This window comes from Rattus norvegicus, chromosome 16 (genome assembly GCF_021556685.1).
Source record: "Rattus norvegicus strain SHRSP/BbbUtx chromosome 16, alternate assembly SHRSP_T2T, whole genome shotgun sequence".
NCBI classification, from domain to species: domain Eukaryota; kingdom Metazoa; phylum Chordata; class Mammalia; order Rodentia; family Muridae; genus Rattus; species Rattus norvegicus.
Genome location: NC_141549.1, coordinates 17,508,274 through 17,524,968, shown reverse-complemented (window position 1 = coordinate 17,524,968; position 16,695 = coordinate 17,508,274). Strand labels below are relative to the sequence as shown.

General features: G+C 51.7%; 1 protein-coding gene across 3 annotated transcripts; it reads right to left on the bottom strand.

Annotated features, from left to right (window-relative positions):
• Positions 1 to 3,274: 3,274 nt before the first annotated feature.
• Positions 3,275 to 16,511, bottom strand: Slc35e1 (solute carrier family 35, member E1). 3 transcript variants are annotated; one of them, NM_001109107.2, is given in 6 exon segments: positions 4,192 to 6,500; positions 7,260 to 7,505; positions 11,933 to 12,058; positions 13,423 to 13,560; positions 15,724 to 15,794; positions 16,041 to 16,478. In NM_001109107.2, coding segments are annotated over 6 exon segments (1,230 nt in total). In that variant the 5' UTR covers positions 16,462 to 16,478; the 3' UTR covers positions 4,192 to 6,272.
• Positions 16,512 to 16,695: the final 184 nt, after the last annotated feature.

Genomic DNA, 16,695 nt, shown 5'->3' with positions numbered 1-16,695 from the left:
GAAACACCGGAAGTGAGGACTGGAAGGAGGGCGGGAAGAGACTGCGTGAGGACTCAGAATCGTGAGGGCCTAGCGAGGCGCATGCGCGGGAGCCTCTTCGTGCACGCGGCGGGTCGACCGCTCTTCCCCGATGCGCTTGAACCTGTGGAGCTGCGCCTGCTGTTGATTGGGTTTCTGTGGCATCCTTGTGAGCTTGTGCACTCCTGGGTCCCTGCATCTTTCACAGCCTTCTGCACCATCCAGAAGGTGGGATCGGCAGGTAGTGGTTTTGGCGAATCACAAGACCCTGGCTCGGCTCCTGTTCCGATCTGCTCCTTTTGGGTAAGAACTTTGAGTATTGGGGCTCCCGGCTCCCCAACATCGGCCTCAGACCGACGTGGAGCAAAGACGTCTTCTGAAGCGACTATACCGGCACGTGCCGACCTACGGAAGGAGAACCGGAAGCAGCGTCGACATCCAGCTCTTCTGTTTACTTATATTATTACTTACTCCAGCTTTTTGGACATTAGGTCTTAAGCGCCCAACCTGACCTTCTCTAACTCCCCATTCAGCCTTACATAATCTTGCCCTCCTGATCCTCCTCTTAGCTCATGAGTACTGAGGTGACAGGCGTGTGCCACCACAACGTCAGAGTTACGGGATGCTGGGGATGGAAGTCAGGACTGGGTGCATGTTAGGCAAGCACTGAAGATATACCATCGGCCTTAAAAACAAAACAAAACAAAAAAAAAAAAAACCACCGATTTATCATAATTTGCCGGGCACGGTGGCGCACGCCTTTAGTCTCAGTACTTGGGAGGCAGTGGCAGACAGATCTCGAGTTCAAAACCAGCTTGGTTTACAGAGTTCCAGGTTAGCCAGGACTATACAGAGAAACCCTGTCTTGAAAACAAAGATTTATTTAATTATGTGTATGTGTCTGGTGGGTTTGTCTGCTTCTTGGTCATGATGTTTGTTCATGAATAGAAACCCTGACTAAGACATCAAAAAGTGCCTTTAGCCACTGAGCCCCCTCAGCAGCCTGCATCACACATCCATTCCCAGCCCTGCACAGGGCCTCGGCCTTCCCAGCACTGGAGTTAAAGGTGCACAGCCCCACACCTGGCCCTCAGATGCTCATTTCTCAGCATCACCCAGTGTCTTGCCACCTCCCTAATAAGTCTGGGCAACTAGGTCCTGACTAGCGAGGGTGCTCCTCAGCTGGCACTTGCCTGCCTCCTACTGATCTCCTTTGGGAGTCTTGAATGAATCCTTTTTCACTGAAGCAGAGACCAAAGCTTTGCAGCACATTTGGTCCCTCACTATGGTAGCTTCCCTGACTGCTCAGAGAATCCTCCAAAATACAGGGGAAACCTAAAGAGCCAGGAATTACAGGGCGGGGCTGTGGATCAGTGCTTCCCTAGCATGTGTGAAGTCCAGGGTCCCTTTCTAGTGTTTTGACTGCCAGCTACAGAACTCCTAAAACAGAAGGGTGTGGCTTCAGTTCAGTGGCTAGCCAGCTGGTATCAGGCATATACACAGGGAATTCAAAGCCAGCCTGAGCTCCACGAGGCCAGCTTAACACGGCAAGATTGCCCAGGAGGTGAAGGCTCCCAAGCCTGGTGACTTGAGACTCATACAGTGGGAGAACTGGCTCCTACAGATAGCCTTCTGACCACCACACATGCACCGTAGCATGCTTAATCCTCCCTGACCCCATACACTAAATAAATGGTTAACAACGAAAAGGGTCAGGCTGGGCTGCGTGGCTAAGAGCACTTGCTGTGGAAACGAGCATGAGGCCCTGAGTTGGATTCTGCCTCAAACCCACTGAAGCCAGAAGTGGCTCTTGACTGTCACGTCTGTGCTGTGGGAGCTGAGACTGAATGACTGGGGCTTGCTGGCGTCACATCCACTGGAGCTACAAATCTTTGCGCTCCAGGTTCAGTAAGTAACCCTGCCTCCAAAAGTAAGATGGGAGACCTATGGCACCCAAGGACACTTGAGACCAACCTCCTGCCTCCACATCCATGTACAGGTGCCTGTTGTCCCCTAACTAGAGGTCTGACTCAGTGGGTAAAGTGCTTGCTACAAAAGCATGAGGCCCTGAGTTCAAGTCTTCAGCACCCACATAAAAAGCCAGGGGTGGTTAATCTTAGAGCGGGAGAGGCAGAAGTAGGAAGAGCCATGGGGCTCACTGGCCCAGCCTCCTGAGGCTGAGGAAGAGGATCAATAGAGGTCAGCCTGGGCTGCAGAGGAGGTTAGATAAGGAAATGGGTGCCCTGACTGCCCTTGAGGAGTAGCTGGACCTGGCGTCTTGTAGGAACTGAATCCTGGTGCAGCATAAGCTAGCTTAAGCCACAGAGGTGCTCCAGGAGCCTCAGCAGCAATAAACTTACACGTGAACATTTATGCACATGTGTGTATACACATGAAAGCTGACAAACATGCATGCAAACACAAAGCTTGTTAGACATACAGGCATGAAAATAAAGGCAGGCAGAAACACTTTTTGCCTTGCATATATATGTGGTCTATATACGTGTGCAGACACCTGTTTGTTTACATGTGTGGATACCCATATATATCTATAGGAGCATGCATGTGCATGCAGAGGCTGGAGGTCGGCATCCGGTCATCAGGCTCTTCCTTAACTGCTCTACACACACTTACATTTTTCTTTTCTTTTTGGCTTTTCGAGACAGGGTTTCTCTGTGCAGCCCTGGCTGTCCTTGAACTCACTCTGTAGACCAGGCTGGCCTCAAACTTGCCTCTGCCTCCTGAGTGCTGGGACCAAAGGTGTGTGGTGCCATGCCCAGCACACTGAAAATTTTAAGATACTTATTTAGGGTATTTCTGTATAGGTGTGTGCATGCCACAGCAAAAGTGTGGAGGGCGGGGGACAACTTAAAGAAGTCGGTTCTCTCCTACCAGGTGGGCTCCAGAAGCTGAACTCACATTGCCAGGCTCAGCAGTAATTGCCTTTACCTACTTAGCATCTCACTGGCCCTCCACCGCATACACAAGGCAGGGTTCACTCTGTACCTGGCCAGCAGCCAGCCCTTGCCCATGATCCTGGGACCCTTACCCGATTCCCCCACTAGGGTGGCAGGTGGAGCTGGATCTGCCCAGCTTTTTTGCGGGTCCCGGGGATCCCGACTCTGGTTCCCATACCTGCCAAAAATAGCTGACCAAGCTGTCCTCCCAGCCCGGGATTTTCAGTCTTTTACTCCTTGTGGGTTGTACTGCTGGGAGCATAGAACAAGACCCTGACAAACCAGAACCAAACTCAAGCCCCTGGAGACCACCATTTATTTTTGGTTAATGCCAACCAGGAACACTACTCCCGTAGTACAGTCTGACACAGGATCCTCAGGATGACAACAATGGAAAGCAAGAGCATGGCAGGTTTCCTGTTTCAGACCTGAGGTTTGGGAGCTTGGGGTCTGGCCATGAAGAGCCCACTGCTCATAATCCTCCCAACACGCAGAGAAATCAAGTCTCAAGTACTTCCCTTCATCTGCTGCCTCTCTCAAGGGAGTTTTGGGTTTCCCTAGAATAGATGACAAAGTAATGTGCTGGGTATGGCGGCTCCTCCAGGCACACAGGCCAAGGCTGGAGGAGCATCTTCTACTGTGCCCAGCCTGGGCTAAATAGGCAGATACTATCACAAAGAAATAAAAGCCCCAAGTGCTCTAATAATGGACAGATATTCACAACTCGAAGCCTCAGTTTCCCCTTCTGTAAAATGAAGGAGCTGGGTAGGTCAGGATCAGTATTTTGGCTAAGGGTATGTGGCTAAGGGATAAATTCTATAATCAACCACAGCATAGGTGGACTGGAGAGGTGAATCTAGTGGGGTAGGGCTGGTAAGACATGAGTAGGGCGAATGGGACTTTGAGTGAACAGAGGTAAGCTGTATGTCAAGTATGTTTTGTTTGTTGTTTCTCTCATATAGCCCAGGCTGGCTTCCAGTTCACTATATAGCCAGATTCTACACTGAACTTGATCCTAACTGCCCCAGCCTCCTGAGTACTGGGGTGACAGATGTGCCACTCTTTCATGTGGTGCTGAGAGTGGCCAGGACTTCATGCACGCAGGTAAGCACCATAGCAAGAGCTGTCGCCCCAGCTGTTTGTCTTTTGATCTGAGAATCTGGCCTACCCTAATTGTCTCATCCATTCCAGGGTTCACACTTGCTGCGAGCCTATGAACAGAACTAAGTATATCCCATTTATTAATTTATAAACCATTAAGAAAAGTAAGACAGGCCTTTTTGCTCCCTAGAAAAGGAAAAATACATTAATACACAAATTACAGGAACATCTTGGTAATCCAAAAAGACATAATTCATTCTGAGTCCAGATCAGAGTCAGGGTCACCCACGGAGACCTCTGCAGTGCCAGGTGTCTCAAGCCAAGTTTCCCCCGTGAGGAAAACCCAACAGACTACCTTACGAAGGTCCTCCTTTCCACTCTTCAGTGGCGGGGTCTGAACATCTGAAAACCAGTAAGCGAGGCAGATGGGACTGTCCCGAGGCTGGGGTTGCCGAGTCTCAGGCAAGCAGGAGGCTAAGGTAATAAACTAACCTTCAATATAAAAACTCCCAAGTAATCAAAAGCTGAGGGACACAAAGAATCACAAGTTAAGGACTGAGGTGCCATGACTGTCATTTCAGTTCTTAGCAATGGAGGAGGCACAAATGCTAAGAATCAAAGGTCAACCTGGGAGGCTTAGTGAGGAGGACTCCATCTGGCTGTGGTGCCCATGCTTTTAAAGAATCCGAGCACTCGGGTTGCAGACAGGTATGTCCCATGAGTTCAAGGCCAGCCTGGTCTGTATTATGAGACCCTGTCTCAAAACCAAAAACCCTGAGACCCACTGATACCCCCAGCTGAGCCTGATGCCCCTTCAACCTACACTTCTGCTTGCCAGCAGGTTTTCCTTGAATTGTCACACTAGCCGTATGCTCACAGGCTTGGGAAAGCCTGCTGGTTCTGCTTCATGAGTACCTAAGTACCTGGGCTGCCAGGATGAACCCCTAAACTGTGCTTTTCAGAGAAAGCCTCATTATGTAGCCTAGACTAACTTCAAACTCATGGCCATCTTCCTGACTCAGCCCCTAGATGTGTACCACTAAGACAGGTTCCTACACTGATCATTTTCCTGAGACAGGCTTTCATTGTAGCCCAGGCTGCTCTGGAACTTACTATGTAGATGAGGACTTTGTCCTCCAGATCCTCCTGCATCTGCTTCTAAAGTGCTAGGATGGCAGGCCTGTACCACTATGTGGTATTCTGTGAACAGAAGCTAAGGCCCCACTCACTCTAGGCAGGCACTCTACCAACCCAGCCTCAAAGTGATTCTTCACTAAAAAAACCAAGGCCTTCCTGGTGTCCCATTTACTGGGCCACAGTTCAAATCCTAACACACACGTGGTCTCCTCACTGACAAGCAACACTCTACTTGGAGTGTGGATACCTCTTCTTGCTCCTGTGGCTGCCACCACTGAGCTGGGAGGGACTGGCTCTAGCAACAAATATCCCCTATTTTAAAGTGAGTCAACATGGCTCCCTCCCGCTGACTAGCCATGGCATAGTGCATGACTGACGAATGTCCCCCAGAGAAACTTAGGTTCTGAGGAAACTGTCATCGCTACCACTTGGCCTTCTGTGCCATCAGAAGGGTGGGGCAGCCAAGCAGCTCCTCTAGAGTCCAAGGTACCCCCGAGGCCAAGGGCTGTGTCCTACTTTGGCACTCACAAAGCAGAAGGTCACAGCTGATGGGCTGATGGTCACTGTAGGTTTGGCCCTGGGCAGTACTAGTTGCAAGTGGCCAACTGCCTTGGGGCATTCTGGAACCGTCGGGGACAGGTAATGCCACCCATGTCAGCCCTCCATCCCTTTGGGCTATAGACCTGCTGTCCTTTCCATGATGCCCCAGATGCCACCTCCTGTTAGCTTTCACGATTGTAGTCACAGAGATAGCAGTTCCACAGAGTGTGTCCCTACTGTCACCAGAAGTTCAGACCAGACCTCTGAAATACGCCAGGAGCGACCCTGTGCACGAATACAGAGCAGCCTCTCGCTGGAGGCAAACCAGGTCTCTCTGTGGCTCTTTTTTTCTGCCCAGAGGTTGCAGCTGTCCATACTAAGGTTACGTCCTGCAGCCCATCAGGGGCCAGGACCCAGAGCTCCCCTGATGGCCTGTCATGTGTCACGTGCTCAGTCAGGCTGCCAGAATATTCTGAAGCTGCTGGGCTTAAGAAGGTGGTGCGGGAGGCCTGACCTGGCCTAGACATCATGTCGGCTGAGAGCATAGGAGTTTGGGTGGCCCTGGCGGCTGTACTGGAAGTGGTCCGTGAGGAGGATATTGCGGTACTGGAAGTCACCCTGCTGGGGGAACAGTGCACCATTGTGGGGCTTTTCCATCGGGCTCCGCAAGTGCTCTCTGTTGCTTAGGTCTGACGTGGAGACAGGAAGGAGATGGCGCCGGGCCTGCTGGTTCGCATCATACTTGGTCTGTGTGAAGAGAACAATGAAAAGCACAGGGAACTTTGGGTGAGGAGGACATGTCATCCCAGAGGCAGGAAGGGCAGGACTACTAGGCTAGCTACATCGTAAGTCTGACACTATCTTAGGCTACATGAGACTTTAAAAACCAAACTGAAACAAATAGGAATGAATGAATGAATGAATGAATGAATGAGTGAATAAATAAATCACCCTAAAACCAAGGACTAGGGATGCTCTTGTGGTAGAACACTGTATAAGACTTACGCTCGGGGTTGGGGATTTAGCTCAGTGGTAGAGCACTTGCCTAGCAAGTGCAAGGCCCTGGGTTCGGTCCTGAGCTCCGAAAAAAAGAAAGGAAAAAAAAAAAAAAAAAAGAAAGACTTACATTCTAGGCTCCATCTCCAGCACTACATAAATCAGGGTACAGATCTAAGTACAGACACTTGTCATTCCACTCTGAGGGAGGTGGAACAGGGGTCAGAATCTGAAGGTCACTCTGGGTTACACAAGACTGTTCCAAAACCAGTAAGACACAAAGAAAGCTTCTGGTCCTGCCCTATGACCCTAAAGATCAGGGTGTAGAGCTGGAAGATAGTGAGTTCTAGAGTCCTGCTGCCATACTGTTCTGTCTACCACACACAACCAACTCACCCTGTAAGGTACCTCTGGAACGTACAGCCAGAATCCCCAACCCTCTCATTCCCTTGGCTCCTTGTCCCTCCCTGAGGCTGTGCCTGCTGGGGGGCAGTGGCACCCAATGCTCACCTTGTTGTACAGGAAGACACCCAGAATGGCAGTCATCATGCCCAGCACATTGGTGCTGGTCACTGGGTTGCGCAGCATGATGAGGGACACAGCGATGACCATGATCCTCTTGGTGGCATTGGCCACTGAGTAGCTAAGTGGGCTGATTAGGTTGAGAATGCTGAAGGCAATGACATTCTGTGCAAAGTTGCAGAAGCCACTAACCACCAAAAGCAGCAGTGTCCAGGGCCACTGAGACACATAGGCCTGTGGAAACAGACAGGAAGCGTCAGTGGGGGAGAGGCACATTTATATTTAGGCACTGTTACCATGGGCAGCAGGTGGTTAATTCTTTTTTTAAATAGTCTCACGTAGAGACTATTTTGTCTGGCCTCAAACTGGTGACCAACAAGTTTAGCAACAGGAACCTTTACCCTCAGAGCCATTTCAGCAGTTCACATGGGGCTCTACACACATGACCTCTAACCGGCCTGACTACCCCACTGCATGGTGCAGTGGTCGAGTACCATCTCTCAAGTGAGAGATGCAAAACCAGCCACCAAAGGGTGGCAGAGATGGCAGCAGTTAGAAGCATTGGCTGCTCTCCCAGAGGACTGGCTTAGATGCCCAGCACCACATGGCGGATCATAATCATCTGTAATCAGTCCCAGGGGATCCAATGGCTTCTTTTGACTTTTGAGGGAACACAGGCACACACGTTGCATGTGGACATACATGCAGGCAAAACACCCAAACATAATATTTAATAATTTTTCTTAAAAGGGCCATCAAAAGTGTATGTGTGTGGCAGGGTACAGTGTGCTACAGGGATCCCACCCCTGCCTCATAGTGTCTAAACTGTCCTCACAGCTCAGTGGTGGAAAATTCTGAGCATGCATGCAGCCGTGGATCTCAGCCCCAAATCCCACACAAAACAGAAGTGAAAGCATCAAAGCAGACAAACCCAAGGATCTGAGTGACATTATCAACTACTGCCACCTTCCCTGAGAGGTGTCAGTGGTGGGCAGGGCTTCTAGACAGTAGAACACAGCCCCAGAGCACACCCGTCCTCAGGAAGAACCTGGGGACACTGGGACACTGGAAGGCCCTGGGCATCAGCTTCCTCAGGATCTTACACTCACACTCCTGGACTCCTGCCAGTCCTTAGCCATCCTGTGGGGCCACAGGTCCCAGCTGGCCCTGTGCTGGACATGGTGGTTAGCAGGCAATGTCAGCTGGCACCAAGGGAAGGATCTTGGGAGAAAGACTCGAATGGATGGCCCCTAGAACCCACCAAATCATACTGCGCTTCCAATCCCAGTGTGGTGGGTACATGCATATTCCATACTCAGGCAGGGGGATCAGGAGTCTCAAGACCCTAGGCTACCTAATACAGGACACAGGCCCTGTCTTACCAAGCTGAGGCTGGTAAAGTGCCCCAGTTCCAAGCCCTAGCATCCATGCGAAAAAAACCGTGGGCAGAGCTGCATGTATGCAGAGCCTCACTGCTAGAGGCAGGAAGCTCAGGTGACAGAAACTGGCAGATCATGAGGGCTTGGCAGCCATCCTAGCCAGTCAGTGAGATCCTACTTCAGAAAGACAAGGTGCAGCTACTGAGCGAGATGCAGGAGGATGGATTCTCTTCTCTACCTGCATAGCACAAGAGACACACTGCTGGTACACACCCACACCCACACCCCAAAGGGAAGGGAAAGAAAACTGCAGAGCAGAAATTGGGCGTACTTTCTGTTCCTGTAATAAAGCACCCCAGTGCTTCCTAGGGGACGGGAACTGCCCTATCTAAGTTAGAGCCCCAAGGTGCTAGACAGGAGCTGGCTGGGGTCACCTGGGATGCTGCTCTGCTCCCAGGAGCCCTGACCTGGCAAAAGACTTCAGCTTCATAGAAGAAGCGTACAGTGACCTGCCTAACCAACTTGTCTTCGTTTGTTAGAGGCTGTTCCCAGTCCAGCTAACAGGGTTGCTGTAAATTCTCACGCATAGGCTCATATGGAGTCTCAACATGCGGCCAGGCCCCTCTCATCTCAATCTTCCTGGTCACTGCTGAGCCATGGCACCACAATGCACTTGACAGTCTCTACCGACCGACCTTCAAGTTGCTGATTCTGCACTGTTATGGCCACAGGCCGCAGTCACTCACAGGCCTTGTTGCCATTCTAGGATTTCCATCTGATTTTTCCTTTTAAGAAATGTTTCCAGTTGAAATGAAACTGCTTCACTCCTATCCGTTTCCTTCCTCTAGTCCCTCTGATATACCCCTAAGTTGACAGCCCTTTACTCTATTGCTGTTACGTATGTATGCCTGTGACCAGGTCACACACATGACTACAGCCTGCTGAGCCTGTTTCTGTTCTTTGTGTGTCCTCAGCCCTGGGAGAGGCTCTCCCTCTTCAGCTGTCTGTAGTTCCATGTCTAGGGTGAGCCCTGTGCGGTCTTCTTCCTCTCACGTTAACATGTCCATTAACATTGACCTGGTTCCTGTCTTGTTTCGGAAGCCATTTCTAGGGAGGCTGTTTCACAGCAGACTTCCTGCTAGTCTGGCTCTTAAATCTCCCTGTTGCCTCTGTGCAGGTGACCCCCGAGCCTCGGATGCAGGAGCTGTGATGTGGATGTACCCCTAGGGCTGGGTTCCCATCGGATCTCTGCACTGTTCAGCTGGAGCTTGCTGTGATAATGGGTGGGAGCTGCAACGAGGAGGGGTGGCTCAGCACAGAGGGTTTGAGGGAGAAGGGTCCAAAGTACACACACTCACACTCACACACACACACACACACACTCTCACTCTCTCTGACTCATGTGACCCAGGCTGGTCTATTTAGCTAAGGATGACCTTAAGCTCTTAATCTTCCTTTCTGTATCCCCAAGTGCTGGGGTGACAGGTACACACCACCACTTCTGTGTTTTAAAACATCATTGTGTCTGAGTACCTATGAGGGCACCCAGGGGCCTGAGGAGGTCAGCAGACAGCAGCAGAAATCGGCTCTGCCTATTATGTGGGTCCTACGGATGGAGAGGTCCTCAGGCTTGCATAGCAAGCACCTGTACCTGCTGATCTGTCTCCTGGTGTCCCTGTAATTTGCCCAGGACCAACACGGCAGAAGACACAGGGTGAATTCTGTATGGAATGCTGAGGTTTCCAGGCTTCAAACTCTAGCACCATGGAGAACGGTCTTTACTCTGAGCGCTTACTACCAAGTGGCTCCATCCAGCCTCTGGGTTACTGTGCTTACAGGTCCCACTAGCTGGTTCCTGGATTTCCCTTTGAGACAGGGTCTCATGTAGCCCAGGCTGACCACAAATTCACTATGTCTCTGAGGGTGGCCCCATGTCCTGATCCTCCTATCTGCATCCTCCCTCCCAGCCATTCCCAGGATTCTCAAGTTCCTTCAAATCCCGTGTTATGTTCAGGATTCCCTCTCAGGGTTCCTGTGTCTCCCATGCATCCTTCCGCCATTCCCAGCCCCTCCACACAGAACTGGGCTAAATGGTGCTAATCTGCCAGCATGTCCTGTGACTGACTGACAGCTCTCTTTGGAAACAGGGTCTCATGTAGCCCAGGCTGTCTTCAAACTTGCTATGTAGCCAATGACTGATTTCCTGACTCTCATCTTGCCTTCTGTGGGTAGTGCTGGGTGGAGCTTGGACCTTGTGGGGTCAGGGTAAGCGTTGTCCTGTCATAGCTAGCCCTAAATCACACTTCTGGAGATGCAGTTCAGGACCTATTGGCTTTGGCAAAAAGCTCTTTTAGCAGAGGTGACTTCATCAACAGGAAGCAGAGGCAGAGTAAAACAGGAAGAGAGAGGTCCCCTCCAAGGACATGTCCCAAGTCCTTACTTCCTCCTACCAAGTTGTACCTCCTTCAGGACCCACCACCTTCAACAACTTTTAGAGGGGGCCACACACATAGGCCCTGGAGGACAGTTAGATCCAGACTGACCAGCGTTACACTAGTAAGAGCATGCGTGCCTGTGTGTGTCTGTGTGTGTGCTCCTGAGTATGCATACATGGATGTGCAAGTGTGTGCATGTACTGGGGGGTAAGGTGCTTGTGTATAAGACTGCAGGGGTTTGGCCTCTTTTTCCCAGAGCTTGAGTTCCTATAGCTGCTCACAGGATTTAGGGTTTTAGCCCACCTACTTATATTCATATTGTGAATTAAGGAGACTAAATGCTGAAATGAAGCTCTATTATAGACAGCTGCTCCACCAGTCTTCACAGAGACATTGTCACCTATGTGCTCCTACCACAGACCCAAGGCATCAGGGCCAAGCACACACACACAGAAATCCTGAGCCAAGATAAACATTTCCTCTCCCCAAACCAATAACCTCAGGCACTCCGTCATAGTGCCCAAAGCTGACTGATACAGTCAGGCTGATATTCAGAGACCGTCTTCTCCCTCCCACATAGGCTCCTATCACTGTCACGTGGTATGACAGGAAGAGCCCACTCCGTGCTGGACATTCGGTCTCCATAGCTGAGAGCTAAAGATTCCTATTCTCTTACAACTCAGGTCAGGACTCACACCTCAGGTGCTCTGTTACAGGAACAGAAAACAGACTAGCACAGATGCCCAAGGAATTCCTCAGGATGGACAGGAGGGCTGCAGCTTCCAACCGAGCACACGCTGAAGAAGCTGGCCAAGGCACACTCACGTTCTCAGCAGCCCCAACTCACCAGGTCACTGCTGACCAGGAAGGTGGAGAGGTCCACCAGAACCCACGTGGGGATCATGAAAAACACGGCGTGGCAGCCCAGGATGTTGAGCAGCCGCAGGTGGTGGATCCTGGAGTCCCTCAACACCTGAGGGGAGAGCGCCTTGTTAGAGCTGTTGACACTCCAGCATTAAGGCCTGGGTTTCCAGTTCCCGACCTGAGACTGGAACCTGAGCTCAGGCATCAGACCAGCTGGCTTGCATATAAAGGACACACAGCCATTCCTAGAATAGGACTCTGTCCTATGGGTAAGAAGCTGAGAGAGAAAGACCAGAACCAACCCAGTAACATGCCAGGGAGGGGATATGTGACCCAGGTACTATGAGACCCCAACCCCGCTCTTTTTTTTGCATCTGTTTTTGGGATAGGGTCTTGCTCTGTAGTCCAGGCTGGCCTGGCACTCAGAACAAACCCATTTTCATCCCAAATATGCTCATGACAGGCAGGTGCCTCATACCTGGCTGAAATCCCTGTGAATAGAATCTAGATTGGGGGGTTGGGGATTTAGCTCAGTGGTAGAGCGCTTGCCTAGGAAGCGCAAGGCCCTGGGTTCGGTCCCCAGCTCCGAAAAAAAAAAAAAAAAAAAAAAAAAAAAAAGAATCTAGATTGGTTTAGCCTGTCTGAGCACTACCAGGCAATGCCAGTCAAAAGCCAGAAATAGATCCTACCCCCAAACCATGGACTTTAGGCCTAACAGAGGGAGATGCCCCAGTCAACAGCATGCTCAGCAACATGTCATAAGAAATGCAGAAAATGTATTTCTTATGAAAAGTGGAAACAAGCCACATTGCCAACAAGCAGACCCATAGTACTGAGGTGGTGTTGAGCCTTAGTCATGACTGAGAGCTCTGCAGTGAGGTTAACACCACACAGCAACAGCCAATGTGCATGGCCAGTCAAGACAGGGCCAGTGAGCACAGCTCAGCACAAGGGCACACACAAGACCCTGGGAAGGGAAAGGAGGCACAAGGACCCACCCAGAAGCTGGCCATGGTATCACATTTGTAACGCAAGCACTTGGTGGCGGGGACAGCGGGCAGATCCAGGGGGATCATGGGACAAGAAAGAGCTGGGTTCCAGATTTAGTGAGGGATGATGTGGAGGAGCCAGTGAGATGGGCCAGTGGGTAAAGCTCTGTAAAGACTTTCCACCAAGCCTGATGACCTCATTCAGGTCCCACATGATTCCTGTAAGTTGTTCTCTGACCACCACACTGAGGCCACGACAGGTGCCCTTGTATACACACATAACAAATATAAACAAAATGAAGCAAGAAAACAGAAAAGAAAAGGAACAGGAGATAGAAGAGCAGGTTAGGTTGAGGGTTAGCTTTCAAAACAAAACAAGGGACAGAGACTCAGGCAGACAGTAGGCATAGGAAGGTCTGCTCTGATCAGTCTGCCTGAAGCCACCACCCTCAGGCGACCTGCGCCAGGGACAGGGCCAACACACCTTTTTGGAGAAGATGTTCTGAAGGGAGAAGCATAGCGTGGCTGCCAGGGCGCTGACCAGCCCCCACACGTCGAAGGACAGCTCTGTGACAGTGGCTAGCAGGACTCCGCTGATGATGGGGACCAGTGACAGGTATACCTGCAGGAGGTCAGAGGGGCTCAGGTGGGTGGGGGCTACCCACCATTCAGAACTGCAGGAGAGCTCAGGGCCCTGTACGCTGCCTGGGGAACCCACCTTCTACCCTGGAAAATGCTGCCTGCACCTCACATGGTATATCATGCCTGGCAACCTGGCACTCAGAAAGCTGAGGCAGGAGGACTACTAAGAGTCTGGGGCTGCTGAGACGGCTGAAAACTAAAGGCCACTAAGCCTGACGACCAGAGCTTGATGCCTGGGACCCACATGGTGGAAGGAGAGAGTGGACTCTCCCACAGCTATCCTATAACACCACACACAGACACAGATACTGACAGACAGACATGTACACAGGGAAATAAATAAATAAATGAAAAAAGGCTGAGGCCAGCCAGAATTATTTCAAATCCTGTATCAAACAAACTAACAAAACCCAACCAAACAAAACCCAACTAGGCAAAAACCCAAGAGGATTTCCAGTCTTAGGTCAGCCTGGACTACACAGTGACATTTGTATCAAAAACAACCAGTTAGTTGAGTCAGCTGGTAAAGTCCTTCAAAATTGACTAAATTCAATCTCCAGGACTCCTTGGTAGAAAGAGAGAACCAACTTGTGCAAGTTGTCCTCTGGCCTCCATGTGTACCCACAAAACAATAAACATGGAAACAAATAAAGCAGCGTTCAGGAGCAAAAGGGAACTTGAATTCCTGGCCCTGCACTCCTGGCCATAGCCCAGTGTAGGACTCCTTGTCCTATGTCTTCCCCTGAGAGCAGGGATTCCCTGGCTTGACGTATCTGCCTTGCAGGGCAGCTCTCTGCCCAAGAGGAACAATCTTCAGATCCTGCACTTGTGAGGCCCTGAGCTAGGTACAATGTCCCCAGTGACCAGGAAAACTGATAAACACAAGGTGTGCTATCAGGTGACACACCTGGATGCCTCCCCAGCAACCCTGACTCCCCAGGAGGCTAGTCCTATCTAATATCACCTGGCATGGCGTGCAGACAGGGCTCACCAGGATAAAGTTGGGCCTGAGGACAAAACTCAGCCAGAGGTGCCCAGTTTCTACACTGATCCAGGTGCATCAATTATAGCACACAGGGAGCACTTGTACACAGTGAGATACCTTACAGCTGAACATCGGCAGCCCCACTGCATAGGACACAGCAAGTCTGATTCTTCATCTTTAGCCCCAGGCCAGTAAATACCCTGGCCTGGCACCTTCCCTAGGCAGCTCTGAGCTCTGGGCAATGCATATGATCCACATCCAGATAACTACAACCCAAGGTTCCTTGGTTCAAAACAGGGGTCACACCATGGCCTTTGAGTTCTTAGTAAGGGCTCCACATGAGCTACAACAGTTTTCTCTTTCTCTTTCTTTCTTCCAATTAATTAACTAACTAATTAATTTTTAGGCAGGGTCTCTCTATGGAGTCCTGGAACTCACCATGTAGACCAGGCTGGCCTCCAACTCAGAGGTCCTCCTGCCTCTGCCTGCAGAGTGCTGGGACGACAGACCCATGTCACCATGCCAGGCTTCGTAGTTTTAGTTTCTACGAACTGGCTAGATTCTGCCATGGTCAAACTCCCTTTGCCCAGCATCTCACATCAGCTCCAGACAACCCCTACCAACCATTCTTTCTGGTGACGGGAAAACTAGGGCATGATAGTTCAACAGGCAAGATCATCACGGCCAAGCCTGACAACTCGAATCTGATCCCAGGTATCCACAAGGTGAAAGCTGTCCTCTGACTTTCATACACATGGCAAGGTACAACATACATACGTAAATAAACTTAAAAATAAAAGAAGAAAAACTTGTCCCAACTTAATTTGTTTCTTGGTGACTTGCTAAAATGGAACCAGACAGACATCACCTACAAGCAATCCTGGAGAGGGAATCAAAACAGAAAAGAGCAGTGGACCCCAGAGGGATGTGGAGCTCAGGGACAACAAGCAAGAGATTAGTTGGTGATGTCTCCCCTTCGCGCACACACACACCTGCTGTCTTAAAGGTGAGTGCGGAACACTAGTGAGGCCACAGAAGGCTGACACCTTTACTTCCTTTTTTGACAGGAAGCCAGAGGATGCCACTGTCCAACCACGTCATCAACTTGTCTGGCCCGGTTAGGAATCCCGCCTAGCCCAGGGCTTCTGCCAGGGTTACCTTGGTGCTCTGTTTCTCCTTCATGATGATCCGGGACAGGAGGACCACCCAGATGGGCATGGTGGCCTTGACTGCAAGAGAAAAAGGCATTCAGTGGGCAGTCCCGGCAACCTGGACACCGACGCCGGACCTTCTTTCTGTAAGGCTTCCTCCCGATCCCAATCGGAGAGTCAATTCTGCTAGGCGCTCGGTAAACTCCTCAGACCTTCTCCAACCTGAGAATCCGCCGCGCCTTGGCGGGGTCTCAGTCAGACGGCCCGCGCATTTGTACCCATACTTCGAAGTCCCAGACAACGCGCAGCCGCGTCAGCACCTACCGGTGTGCGCGTAGGAGACCGGCACCTTCCAAATGCTGACATGCGCCGACACCGACGCGAAGTACTTGCCAAAGGCAAGCGGCAGAACGTAACGCGGATAGAAGCGCGGCGGCAGCAGCGGGCCGGACGCCGGATGCGGGCTGGGTCCGGGACCGGACACGGGCGGCGCGGGCGGCACGCGCCAGGCGCGCAGTAGCGGCGGCAACCCCGCGCACAGCGCTAGGATGTGGCACAGAGACACGGTGACTGGGAACGGGAAGGCGCTCAGAATCACCTTGTTGACCACGTTACCGCCCGCGCTCAGCGCGTACCATAGTAGACACAGCGCCGCCACGCGCGCACCCTCGCGCGCCCCGCCGCCGCCACTCGCGCCCGGGATCCCCGCGCCCGCGCCGGGACCCGCAGCTGCCGCCGCCGCCATCCTGCCCCAGCGGCCGCCCCTTCGCGCCCGACGACCGCCGGACCCGGGCCGGGGGCGGGGCAGCCTGGGCGGGCACGCCGGCAAAACCTGCTTACCATTGGTCGCTGGCCCTGTGCGTCATCGCCGCTCGCCATTGGCCACCGCCCCGAGCGTCATCGTCGCGCGCCAGCCAACGCGCCCATACTCACGTCTTCGGTGAGGGCTCCACCCTCACTTGAACGCCTCCCGGAAGGG